This window comes from Dendropsophus ebraccatus, chromosome 4 (assembly GCF_027789765.1).
Source record: "Dendropsophus ebraccatus isolate aDenEbr1 chromosome 4, aDenEbr1.pat, whole genome shotgun sequence".
Classification (NCBI taxonomy): Eukaryota; Metazoa; Chordata; class Amphibia; order Anura; family Hylidae; genus Dendropsophus; species Dendropsophus ebraccatus.
In genome coordinates, this window is record NC_091457.1 from 5,078,591 (window position 1) to 5,093,013 (window position 14,423).

General features: G+C 42.9%; 1 protein-coding gene across 1 annotated transcript; it reads right to left on the bottom strand.

The window, feature by feature from the left end:
- Positions 1-775: 775 nt before the first annotated feature.
- On the bottom strand, positions 776-11,325 carry LOC138789173 (vomeronasal type-2 receptor 26-like). Its single transcript, XM_069967777.1, has 6 exons — positions 11,246-11,325; positions 9,333-9,624; positions 5,473-6,270; positions 3,906-4,133; positions 2,422-2,545; positions 776-1,695 (listed from the first exon to the last, which is right to left on the bottom strand). The coding sequence occupies exons 1-6, from the start codon at positions 11,323-11,325 to the stop codon at positions 776-778; spliced, it is 2,442 nt and encodes an 813-aa protein (XP_069823878.1).
- Between the last annotated feature and the right edge of the window lie 3,098 nt (positions 11,326-14,423).

The window sequence follows — 14,423 nt, forward strand, 5'->3', positions numbered from 1 at the left end:
TGCATTATGGCAAAACACCTCAGTCCTCCCATTCCATTTCCTCGGAATGACTAATATAAAAACCAGATGGAACACTGCACGACCTTGGCCAAGTGCTTGACTGTGAGAGATAGCCAGGACACCCACAAGAGAAATAAGAAATTGTGGTGGCAGAGATCCTAAGGTAACTGCTGTTGTTGGGTATGACTAGACATTGACAGCTGTCCCTATTGGCAGCCAAAAGGTTTAAAAAAAGGTTAGAAAAAAATAAAAATAAAACTGAAAAATATAATGTTTAATAATCACATATCTGTCATATCTGTCAATCGCATATCAAATACACAGTCCACTGACATAGATAACATAGTGCAAATTATCAAAAAATGTTATAGACAGTATATTTATTATAGACAGTACTAAACTAAAACTCCAGAATGCATCTGAAGGAAAGTTCTATGTGTGACAACAGACAGGTAACAGATCAGACACATATAAGAAATGTATACGTTTTCATGTGACTCATAACTGCAAGTTATTTGTTTTTCAGGCAATGCTGCATACAAAGGCTTAATTTTCAATAAATTTTGTAAATGTTCACAAAACATTTCTGAAGCAAAAATATGGCAATGTTTTTATCACTACGGCCATAAATATTGATCATGGTCTTAATTTAAAGCCGTATTAATCAAATTACTGTCATGCCTTTGCCTCAAAATATGTTGTGTTAATATAATTATTTAGCTCACTAGTTCCGTACTTCAACATAAAGGAGGAAAACTTTCCGTAGTCACCGGGATCAATGATGTAACATAGTATGTTTAGGTTCTAGAATATGTTTCCTTGTATTTAGTTCCGGCTTGAACAGAAGGATATAACATTTGGGGAAGAATATACAGCCCAACAGTCCAGCGTTAGAGGCCAGGATGGCAAATATCTCCACGGCCACCATGTATTTGCCTTTGGTGCTGAGATAAGCCGGGATCATGGCTATCCAGACACTGCAGAACACCAGCATGCTGAAGGTGATGTACTTGGCCTCATTGAAACTGTCCGGTAATGTCCTGGCTAAGAAAGCTGTAATAAAACTAACAGCGGCCAGAATCCCCATATAACCCAGGACAGAGTAGAACCAAAGATCTGACCCTTCATTACACTGAACTACCATCTTCTCCTTATAAGAGTGTGTGTCCAGCTCCTGGAAGGGGGGAGAGAGAGTCACCCAACTCATACAGATGACCCCCTGGACAGAGGAGCAGATCAGGAGCACAAAGTTAGGGAGCGTTACTCCACTCCATCTGCTCCACACACTTCCAGGCTTGGTGGCTCTGAATGCCATGTAAACCATGATGGTCTTGGCCAACAATGAAGAGATGGATATTGAGAGGAGTATTCCAGTAGAGATCTGACGTAACCTGCAGGTTGTATCCACAGGACGACCGAGGAACAAGAAGACAGAGAGGAAGCTCAGCATGATGGAGACCAGGAGGACAAAGCTCAGGTTCTTGTTATTCGCTCTCACGATCGCCGTGTCACGTTGGGAAACAAAAATGAGAAGAATGAGAAGAGTCAGAATCCAGAAGAAAGTGGCTAAAGAGGAAAAAGCGATAGAAATGATGTCCTCAGTATAAGATAAATATTCCATCTCCTTCATCACACACAATGTTCTGTTCTCATTTGACCAGGCGTCTTCTGGACATTTCCTGCAGTTCTCACTATCTGCAAAACAAAGGGGGACATTTACAAATGCCGTGCCCTTAACGTATGCCTGCCACATCCCTCATTCGCCTGATGGGCAGGCATGGGGGGAGCGACATGGCAGGTAATAGGAAGGTATCGAGTATTCTGGCTGCCGGCTGTATCTTCAGGCCCCGCCTAATCCTGCTGTCAATCATTTTGGAGTAGTGGAGCCTGATGATACAGTAATGATTGGAGAACTGGACACCCAGATGCCGGATCACAAGCAGCTCAAATGTAAGTATACACTACTGCTTGTGATCTGGAAACTAACAGCACAGATATATACATAACAATACATACAGTATATCCTATATACCTATCTGTGCTGTCAGTTTCCTTTTATCATTATTGGCCAAACATAATATCCCTGTTTACACAAGAAGATGTGTTGCTGAAAATGATAAATTTTAAAGCTCAAAAGATCCAATTGGCTGAGGATTGGGCACTTTCCCCGTCCTCGCCTGATCAGTGTCACTTTTACACATGACGATTATCGGCGGCAGAAGCTTTTCTAGCAACCCTCCTGGCCGATAATTTGCCCATGTAAATGGCCCCTAAGTCTGGTGTATTCTTGGATTGCACATATTAGACAACGGGTACAAAATGACTTACTAAAAGAGTGGACTTGTCCCGTACTATGCTTCCCAGGAGATTCTGGTGACAGATCGGCTACATGCATATAAAGAGATATTATACAGAATCTACCTGATATATTGGATATTTCCCCTTCTGAACACGCGGCGCAGTCATAGCAGCACAGATGTATACTAGAGGTCGCCATTTTCCTGTGTCCAGGTGAGCAGCTTGCTGAGCATTGGGATCTGGGGATCTGCAGGAAGTGGACAAGATTAGGGATGGATTTCAAATAACTGATTCATGTAAATGATTAAATGGCCGACATGAAAGATTGCTCAGTGTTGACTACTAGTGGTGTCCTCAAGCTGGGAGATGCATCGTATAGATTGGGCTAACGTCCTGAGCCCGCTCTATGCAGTGTTGATGCAACATATCAAGGTAACGGTGGCTACATCAGTAAATTAATTATTAATTTATTTTTTTTTTTAAGTCTGAAACTCAAAAAGAGGAAATTCAAATATATTTAAAAACAAACAAAAAAAAACTGTGAAATTCCCCACCCTAAAAAAATCTAGTCATGTTAAATAAAATCCTATAAATTACAAAGAAAAATTACAATAAAAACCTTTTGTCTAGAAGAAAAGGTTTGTCCCCTCGTCATATACTTACTGTACCCTCGAGGACTCCAGCGATGTCCTCCTCTGCTTCTGGAGAGCTGCCCTGGGTCACCAGGATGGCGCTCTGGCAGCCACACAATGAGTTTGCTCCGTGTTCCGTCTCGGCCAGGTGACATCATGGATACCCATTGGTGTCCTAAGCAACCTGACCTGGGACACTATGGGTCTGCGAAAGATTTTAATCTCCCTTTGTACTGTGTGTGACTCGCGGATCTCCCTTTTAGTCATTGTGTGTCTACACAGGTGTCTTTTGTTGGAGATCAAGAATCTGGTCCAATAACATTCTGGACCAGATCCCTGACCTCCTATATAACATCCCCATTCTAGCTATTGTCTGACTAGTGTATATAGCGTGCTTGGAGTCCCCTGTGCTCTGTACTCTGTGATCTGGGTTTCCTGACCCCAGATATTACCTGGCTACTCTTGTTATCTGACTTCCCTACCCTTGGCATTTGTTCTGTAACTTCTTGCCTTGTCTGCATCTTGTGTTTGCAAATCACAAGTTAGGGACTTTCGCCCAGTTGCCCACAGTCACCTAGGGCTGTATGAGGCAAGGACAGTGGGGGAGACTTATCTGGGTCCACTGTCCGTGTCCACCCAGTCCCTTCCCTGACTGTGTTGTATGTGTGGTGTTGTGACACCCCTGTAGTTAATGTGTTTCTATTTTCTGCATGCCCCATGGACATAGGCACAAGGAACATTTCTAGTACATATTCTTTGTATGGGTATATCTGCAAGCATGATCGGTGACGTTTGAAAAGGTCATTTTGAAGGGTGGAGGACGCTGATCAACTATATCCTATCTTTTTACTGGAGTCACCTGTGTGTCACTGTAATTCTGTACAGATGACTTATCAGCAGTCTTCTCCATATCACTTTAAATTTTTCAATGCTCTTTGAGGGGAAAAAAAGCATGGCATCAGTGCAAAAACTCACTTCCTTCTCTTGATTTTTCCATGTTACGTTTTGTGCGTTAACCCAAAAATCCAGGGGGCCCGTGGAGTTTAACCTGCACCCTCCAAACTTATGCACTTTAACCTTTCTATCCATTGCTAAGGCATTGAGAAGGGTATACTCAGGCTTTATGTCTCCTTTCTTGGTAAAACATTTATGTTGTAGCCCAGAGTCATCCGGACACATTATTGCTTCTAAGGAATGGTGCACCTTTCAGAAAGAGAAGAAGATTACATCAAATGTGGTAAATGTAATAATAAAAAAAATATGAATAGACATAAAAAGTAACGCACTATAACAGATGTAAGCTCTGTAAGGGTATGTGCACACTACGGAATCGCATCGGAAAACCTGTTGCGGATTCCGCAGCACGTCTCTGGTCTCTGGTCATGGACTCTGGTGGTTGCGCGCATCTCCGCCAGTGTCATTGACTCCATTCCATGCACAGGCAGATACCGCCGTGCGTCCAAAGAATTAACAAGTTTATTCTTTGGATGGACAGTGGAATCCGCCCGTGCGTGGAATGGAATCTATGATACGGACGGAGACGTGCACGGTCACAAGCTGCAGAGACTGCTATGGATTTCTGTCACGATTCCGTAGTGTGCACGTACCCTAATATGTTTTTTTATCCCCCTTTTCTACTTACTGCTATGGTTCATTACAGATATGGGGAATTCACTAATCTTTTTGTACATCTCTTTACATACCTTTATTAACTTTATCATTACAGTGCTACTTTTGGCCTTAAAGTGTCACTGCTGTTATAACTTTCAAAAAACAGCAATTTTATTTAATTATTATTTTTTTTTAGTTTTCATGCTATATAGCCGCTATACTTACTGTATCCAGGTCCAGTCTCCTGAAGGCAGCGATACTTACTGTATCCAGGTCCAGTCTCCTGAAGGCAGCTATACTTACTGTATCCAGGTCCAATCTCCTGAAGGCAGCTATATAACAGCTATACTTACTGTATCCAGGTCCAGTCTCCTGAAGGCAGCTATATAACAGCTATACTTACTGTATCCAGGTCCAGTCTCCTGAAGGCTACTATATAACAGCTATACTTACTGTATCCAGGTCCAGTCTCCTGAAGGCAGCTATATAACAGCTATACTTACTGTATCCAGGTCCAGTCTCCTGAAGGCAGCTATATAACAGCTATACTTACTGTATCCAGGTCCAGTCTCTTGAAGGCAGCTATATAACAGCTATACTTACTATATCCAGGTCCAGTCTCCTGAAGGCAGCTATATAACAGCTATACTTACTGTATTTAGGTCCAGTCTTCTGAAGACAGCTAGCACCCACAACAACGCCACCCCATCTGGACCGAAGAGCCAGCGGTACAACAAATCAGCCACCCTCGTGCCAAACCGGACCACAGAGCCAGTCGCACAGCGGCCACACCCTAACCCAGCCACCCGCCTCCCCACCCGGACCACACAGCAAACAGCACAGCACAGTGCCCCCCCTCCATAAATATATAAATGAGAAAATAGATATCTCATATTTTAACTTTTTTTTACAATTATGTCTAAAGAGTCACCTTGTGTGGAGGCTGATGTAGCTGATGGCCATGAGAGATGTACATGTTGTGTAAGGCGTCAGCCATGGATCGGACAGCGCGATACATAGGGAAAGTGTTTGCTGTAGATGGAGGTAGAATATCTTTTATTTGTTCTGATCCATTACATTTATGAAGAGGTATTTCATATACAGATTTAAACAAAAAATCCTTATCATATTTTCCTGATGAACAGTGAAACAATGTGATCCAAAGATCTTCTAGGATCATGTCTTTCGGATACTTCAGGGGATGGAAACCTTTGAAGTAACTTTTCAGATCTGGCATTTTTCCCGGGTTCAGTTCAAACGCTAAACTAAGATTGAATATCTGTAATTGCATTTTATTATATAAAATAAGAGGTAAAAATGTGGGACTAAGGATAAAGGTCTTCTTATGTATCCCAAGCTTAAACATTTTAAAAAAGAACTCTCTCATAAAGGTAGAAATAGATCCACAAATCAGAATAATCTGAGCAGACGATATATCCATCACCTCAATATGTCTTCTAAACAAATCTTTTCCATTAAAAACCTTAGTTCCTACTTTTATGACATAGGCCACACAGATTCCACGAGAGGTGAGGAGGTTTGTCAGCAGACGTGTTTCCTTCTCTCCAGCTTCATCATCAGAAGATATGATCCCAACCCAGGTCCAACCAAAGTGGCTCAGAAAATGAGATATGACTGAATATGTGGTGTGGTCATTGGGAACAGTCCGGAAAAATGATGGGAACAGCGATCTGTCACTCAGCAATGTGTCTGTGGCTCCATAACTAATCTGTATTATTTAAAAGAAAAACTTTGATTATTACTGTTATATAGAAAATAGAATAAGAACCCGTTTCAGGGGGTTGGTTTGCTTAAAGTGTACCTGTCAAGATTTCTTCAAGTATTCACGGATATGAACATGGTGAGACCATAATGCGCGCAACCCCCGTTGGATTAGAGTAGATCAGGGAGTCAGCGGTAGTTGCAGAACAGATACTGTAACTTTTACTGAACAAGTTTTGAAATAGAACAAGAAGTAAAAGTCCCTTGTCCACAAGACGCTGTTTTTGCATCTCGTTTGTTAGCTTTCCCTTTGAAGGTTCTTGGACTCTGCTTTAGCAAACAGGCTGAACTGAGGAATATGTATGGTTTTAGGAAGTCTCTTAGAGGGTACTTTAGATAGACTTTAACTGATAGGTGGACCACCTGAAACATTTCTATTTAGTAAGGCACTCTGTTCTAGGTGGCCTGGACAACCTTGGCTGACGTTGCGATTACTTGATAGAGAGAAAAAATAAACTCAAAGCAATGAATGATCCAGCGATTCTGAAGAGAATATAAAGCAGCAGATTCAGTAGTACTTGCCCCAGGTTTAAAGGGAATAAACCATTGGGTACATTTGCTTTAAGTGTTGCATATGAAAAGAATGTGCTGGCCCGCCCCAAGTTTGAGGAAACCCCCTCCGCCGTGTGATGTGGCTCCATTAGAATTAATGGAGCCCTGTCATAGAAGGAAAGGGTTTCTCTCCCGCTGGCTGGTGCCATGTGCGGGACCTGGGTCGTGGTTTAAAAAAAGGACTGTGACACCGGGTACCCCGCACCAACGTCGTTCTATTCATATGCAACACTTAAAGCGAATTCACCTGATGGTTTATTTGCTTTAACCCCTAGACGACTTTGGACGTAGAGTTACGCCCTGGGTGTCTGTGCTGCTATGAAGCACGCTCATAGTGACAGGCTGCAGTGATCGCGCTGCAGCGTGTCTATAAAGCGTTAAAGCGTTTAAGCGTTTAAGTGTAAGTGACGGGGAGTCTCCTGTCACTTACCGATCGGGACCCTCACAGTGTGACTGCGGGGGTCCCGATTGCTGTATCGGACCGCCGGAGGTCTCTTACCTGCCTCCGTGCAGTCCGATCGGCTTTCTGCTCAATGAGCCTGCACAGGCAGGCTCAATGAGTAGATCGCCTCTCACACTGATCAATGCTATGCCTATGGCATAGCAGTGATCAGTGTCTGCAATCAAAGTATTGTATGTAAAAGTCCCCCAGGGGGGCTTAAAATGTGAAAATCACTACCCCAAAGCCCCTCCCCAATAAAAGTTAAAATCACCCCCCTTTCCCATTATATAAATAAAACATATAAAAATAAATGAATAAATAAACATATAATATACCGTAGCGTGCGGAATTGTCCCATCTATTAAAATATAACAATCTTCATCATGAACGGCGAACGGCGTAAACGAAAAGAGGGGAAAAAACGCCAGGATTGTCAATTTTACATTATACTGTACATGAAAAAAAAATTATAAAAATGTATTGAAACATCCACACTAAACAAATATGGTATTAATAAAAACTAGAGATAATGACGCAAAAAATAGCACCCCATACAGCCCCATAGGTGAAAAAATAAAACCGTTATAAGAATTAACTGCAAAAAAAAAAGGATTTCTTAAAAAAATATATACAACATTAGAGAATCTGTGTAAACCTGCATATGGCTGTGTTCAGACTGACCTATAGAATAATGGTATCATGTCGCTTTTACCATATAGTGTATTACATAGACACAAACCCCCAAACGTTACCATATTGCATTCTTTTTTGCGATTTCACCAATTTATGGCTTCATAAATAATAGATTTGGGGTTCCATCATACATGTTATGGTAGAATGAAAGACCCCATTACAAAGTACAACTAAAAAAAACAAGCCCCACATGGCCCTGTAGATAGAAAACTGAAAGTTCTAGAGCTCTTAGAAGGGGAGGAGGAAAAAATGAAAACGCAAAAATGAAAACTTGTGTGGTCCACTGGGTCATTTTGGGCCTGGTCCTCAAAGGGTTAAACAACTGGATGGAGATAACCTTTCCAATTATGCCAAAGAGGTTAAGCAAACTGCAGTGGAACATGTGGGCAAGAAGCACTTCTCCAACCGCTAGCTTGCCTGTAATAGTAACTCTGTGGACTTGAAAAATCCTCTTAGCATGGACAGGTCTTAGTCCCTCATCAGTGGCAGCCGCACCCTACGTAGTTTAGCCAACCATAGCTAGTAGACAGGGACACAGGAACTCAGGATACTCAGCACGCACTTATGAGCCACAATTTAATGTACTGGCCGGGTGGCCAGGCCCATGTACCACATTTTCTTAACCTAAAGGTTAGCTAAATTCACTAGCAGGAACAAAACTGTGCTTAACTCTAAACTAGACTAGATCTAAGCATATTGCTCTCTCAGCTTAGGGACTTTTGGATGGTTTCCCATTGTTGTAGAGGAGCCTGAGGTATCTCAACACAAGATTGGACAGGAGAAAAAGGAGACTTTAAGACAGGGATGCAACAGACCCAGAGGCAGAGGGGTGGCTGACAAACCATTTTTGCCAGTAGGTGGCAGTCAGAAAGTGTTAAATCACAGTAACACATTAACTCCTACACATCCTGTAGCATGTACTTGCTGTCACTGCAAAGGAAAATACAAATGCAATTTCTGGTCCTTGCACACAGATTGCTGGCTACTATGTAGGTCTCTAATAGTAGGCCTGGCTAGTTTGTGGGGCACTATTTGGGGTGGCTACTACATGAGGCACAATTATGGGATTACCTACTGCTTGAGTTATATAATGGGTAACTTTCATGTCAGGAAAAATACTTTAGGATAGGCAGTGCCAGGAACGCCACACGCTGCTCTGACAGTTCCAGAAATGCTGCATGCAATCCTTATTAAATATCATGGTTGGCCCGTGACTTTGTCCAATTTTATTATTTTGGCCCACTGTGTATTTTAGTTTGACACCCGTGACCTAGGGGATAAAAATAATAATTTAATGTAAGAAATATGTCCTTCTGTCTAACCTGTGAGTAGGGATAGATCCCCAGGAGCTGGGCTATAGGTACAGTAGTTGATGAGTAATGATCCCCAATAAAACCAACCACCTTCTTCTTCCGAGTGCAGGAGTAGTTGGGGACAATGTGTCCGGGCCCAGATAATATCTGTAAGATGTTCCTTATGGCCTTCCTGGGATCTGCACAGGAGTCATAGATGTGATATCCCAGAGTCAGGTTTGGGAGAATAGAAGGATCTTTATTGATTTCCTCAATAGCGTAAAAGAAAGCCAATAGATTCTCATAGTAGAAAAGTACTGGACTATAAAATAAGAAGACTGAAGTAACGACAACATGCATTCAGAATGTAATATTATAATACACACTGTACCTTAAAATTTATTTTACAGGCAAATTTGTCACCAGAAATTGATTTTAATATGCAGTGCACTGAAAATAGGGAAGCTCCTAGTCCACATCTACACATGCTGGTCCACGCTTCTCTAGTATGCGCCATCTGCATCGCAGAAAAAGCTGCAGGGAGCTAGGCTTGGAACTGCATCAGAAATCTCTCTGTCTCTCCTCGCTGCCGGTGACTGACTGGAGACCTCCTACCAGGAAGTACTTGAGACTAAATAGGGATGACTAGGTCTAACCTTCCATTGGTGAAGCTGTTGATTAGAAACTATGTGAAGCACCTGCGATTGGTCAAACAGTAGATGAAACAGTGCAAGAGTTAACCCTTAACCTCAGCTGTGCTCATCCAGACAGTGGAGAGGGAGACACCTAGTGATGAAAGTGCAAACAGCAGTTTCATCCCCTTCGTGTGACACCTAAAAGAGATACTTTACCCAGGTGGTATAAAAACTTAGAACACCACCTGTACTGGGACACTACAGTGGTATCTGTACCCAAAGGGTACAAAGATAATTGAATGGGGGAGCACTGCTAGAGGGGATACTATTTCTCTCTGTAGTGTCCCAGCACAGGTGTTCCACTAAGATTTACACACCTGGGTAAAGTAACTTTCTCAGGTTCACACAGAAGGGGATGAAGGAGAGTTTATTAAGTATTAGATGTATTTATTATGCATGTACCGTACTATGCACATCTGAAGGTTCAAGGGTTAACTGTTTTACAGTATGTTACCTACAATGTTTCCTCCTATAACAGGTTCAGGCTTATTTCCCAAACTTTTCTTCCTATCTCTTCTCTCTCATTCCCACACACAGCCCCACCAATCACACACTAACTAAGTTACCCCTATAAAAGAGGAGGCTACACACACACACACAACACACACACACACACACACAACACACACACACACACACACAACACACACACACACACAGAGCACATTTCCTGCTGCAGTGAAGCCAGGGACTGGCTTAGCCCAGGACTCTTGTCAGGGGCAAAAAAAACGTATTCTTTTATGTTGGAGATTACAGCTAGCATGCAGTGCTATAAACATCAGGAGGGAGTGACGTCCTCTGAGGAAACCTTGTCCATGCCAGGGATACCTTCCACTAGACGCAGGGCAGTCACCTGGAAATAGGTACTGACCCCAGTAGGACAAATAGCGTTAAGAAAGCTGACATATCCTACTATAACGCACAGCTCTTCTGGGAAGTCTGCTCAACCCAGCGCAGGACAGTGAGACCAATAACTTTTGACATATCTTATGACATGTCAAAGTTTTTTTTTTTTTTTTTTGCAACCGAAGCTCTTTTAAGTGATTTCTTAGCAATTGCAATTTCATAGCAAGAGATGAGTCTTACAATGAAAACAATAAGGGCCATTTTCATAACTCCTCGTGTTGTAAGATCTAAATCACCTCCTGGTTCACATTATGCAGTTCTTGGGACAGTAGTAATGTAAAATATAACACCCCTTCTAGCAGTTTAGCCATAGTTCATTAGATCATATGTTCTGGCACTTACAGCAGACAAACCATGTTCTTCAAATCTGTTGAGGCCATAGAGGATGTGAAAGAGTTGATGCTGACAACTCCTCCGACCATAATGTCTCCATCCTGTACATATTCATAGTCCTCATACACTGGTTGTAACTGGAGCCTACAGGCCGGTGCTGGAGACTGACTTGTCCAATAACAAGATGTGACACACAGGAATAACATGCAGAAGGGAATTTTTAGTGGAGAAGATGCCATTGAAGAAGATACCAGGTATAAAGTAATTATAAAGTAATAACCCGGGGCTCCCAGAATTCAGTGATATAGTGACCGGCAGTAACTTGTGCAGCATCTTTGTGTCTCTGCAGCCTGAGCAAATCCTCCCCCTTATATACACAGCTCTGCTCACTATCATACATGGTGTCCTAATATTACACACAGATCTTGCATCATCATGGAGAAAGAACTTGATCTTCATTTACAGAAAATTAGTCTCTAAGATTATAAAAATCCTTAGCAGAAAATAAAATGGTTGTGGGATTTCCTTAACTCATCCAGAGACACAGTGATATCTTCTATGGAAATGTCTGGTTTATCTGTCTCCTGAACCCTGACTGACAACTTCCTATGAACCTCTGAACCCCAGGGGCAGCATCATGGTGGTCATCAGTGCACTGTGATCTGCTGTGTCCCATGTGTCAGTCAAAGGGTTCTCTTGCACCTCTAGTTGTCATCTGGAGACAGGCTGCCCTGTGAATGAGGACAGCTAGCGGCACAAATGTCAGGTCTTCCTGTCCTCACTACGTGGGTCATTCGATCAACCCTGAGTGCAGTGAGGAAATTATTTTTCACACTGGTTGGAGAAGCATCAGTCACTACTGCAGGGTTTGTTGTTGGTTTCAGCTTGGCAGTACAGGAATTATTATGTCAGAGAGGTGGGAGCTGAGATGGAGAGTTAAATGGGTCATCTTGATTTGTAAATATAGGGGGAGATTTATCAAAGGGTGTAAAATTTAGACTGGTGCAAACTGCCCACAGCAACCAATCACAGCTCAGCTTTCCTTTCAGCACTGCCTAAAGCTGAGCTGTGATTGGTTGCTGTGGGCAGTTTGCACCAGTCTAAATTTTACACCCTTTGATAAATCTTTCCCATAGTGTTTAAGATCCCATGTGCCACTGCTGGGTCTCAAGTATGTCGGTCAGCACTGATTGCTTCTTTTACTGGCTTCTACTATGATCTTCTATGTATGGTTTAGTACTACTTTTTATTTTCAGATTGTTTTCTTTCCACAGAAAGCAGACTGAAGAACTATGCAGGGGTTAATTGTTTTTAATCACTTGTAAGAGCAGATAGGTTGATTGCCAGTCCACTCTCTATTCCTCAGCCTATCAGAGGCTATTTTTGGAAGGTTCCCTAAGTCCTGACCTATCAGGTAGAAAGGCACATTGGGCTACTCTAGACCAATAGGAGATAGGTCTCAGCCCTAGCCTATAAGTAGGACTGCAAACAGCCATGTTAGTTAGTTATATCCTGGTTCACTTCAGATCAGTACCAGAGTAGAGTCATGGCCAAAAGTCTACTGCTTCAGTTTTTAAAATGGCAATTTGCATATACTCCAGAATGTTATAAAGAGTGATCAGCTTAACATCAATCACTTGCAAAAACAATATTTGCCTAGAAAATGAACCTTATCCCCCTAAACACATTTCAACATCATTGCAGCCCTGCCTTAAAAGGACCAGCTAACATACTTTCAGTGATTGCTCCATTAACACAGGTGTGGGTGTTGATGAGGACAGGGCTGAAGATCAATCTATCATTATTAAGTAAGAATGACACCACTGGACACTTTAAAAGGAGGCTGGTGCTTGGCATCATTGTTTCTCTTCTGTTAACAATGGTTATCTCTAAAGAAACATGTGCAGTCATCATTGCACTGCACAAAAATGGCCGAACAGGGAAGAGTATCGCAGCTAGAAAGATTGCACCTCAGTCAACAATCTATCCCATCATCAAGAACTTCAAGGAGAGAGGTTCCATTGTTGCCAAAAAGGCTCCAGGGCACCCAACAAAGACCACAAGCACCAGGACCATCTCTTAAAAGTGTTTCAGCTGAGGGATGGGGCTTCCAGCAGTGCAGAGCTTGCTCAGGAATGGCAACAGGCAGGTGTGAGTGCATCTGCACGCACTGTGAGACTGCGGAGACACTTGGAGCAAGGCCTGGTCTCTCCAGAAAAAACATCAGGAACAGACTGATATTCTGCAAAAGGTACAGGGAGTGGCCTGCTGAGGACTGGGGTAAAGTCATTTTCTCTGATGAATCCCCTTTCCAATTGTTTGGGACATCTGGAAAACAGCTTATTCAGAGAAGATGAGGTGAGCGCTACCACCAGTCATGTCTCATGCCATCAGTTGTGTGTGACAACGAGCGAAACCTGGTGGCGGCTCTGCAACTCGGCAGCCTCACACATGTACCATGCCTGGCCCACGTGTTCAACCTAGTGGTTCAGCGGTTGGTCAGCGGCGATGCCGCCATCATCAGCCTCACCATCCTGCTGCTGTGTCTACTTCATACCTCCCTGCTTAGCCTGAAGTCTGAGACTTTGCCTTCGTCTCTTTAGAAGGGTGAAGAATATCTGCCGCTAGATAGCCAGACCACCCTGACATCAGTTTCTCACAACGGAGTAGAGGAGGGGGAGGAGAAAGAAGAGGAGGAAGAGGAGCAGACTGCTGCTGCTACTGAAGAGGGTACCCATGCTCAATCCTTAGTTGTTGAGCATGTATAGCCTGAAGAGGAGGAATTGGTGGAGGAGGAAGTTGAGCCTATTGAGGAGAGGGAGTTCTTGCGTGTTAGGACCCTGGCGCACATGGCTGACTTTATGTTAGGCTGTCTTTCTAGTGATCCTTGAGTTAAAAAAATTTTCGACAACACCAATTACTGGGTGTTCACCCTCCTGGACCCTCGGTACAAAGAGAACTTTTCCACTCTCATTCCTGCTGAGGAACGCAGTATGAGAGTGAATCAATATCAACAGGCCCTGGTGCTGAAGATGAAAATGTACTTCCCATGTGACACCACTAGCGCCAGAGGACGTAGCTCTGTGGTACAAAGAGCGGGGGAGAGGAGGAGTGGAGCAGGCAGCTTGTCAAGGGGCAGGGGAACACTCTCCAAGGCTTTTCACAGTTTCATGGTGCCCCAGCAAGA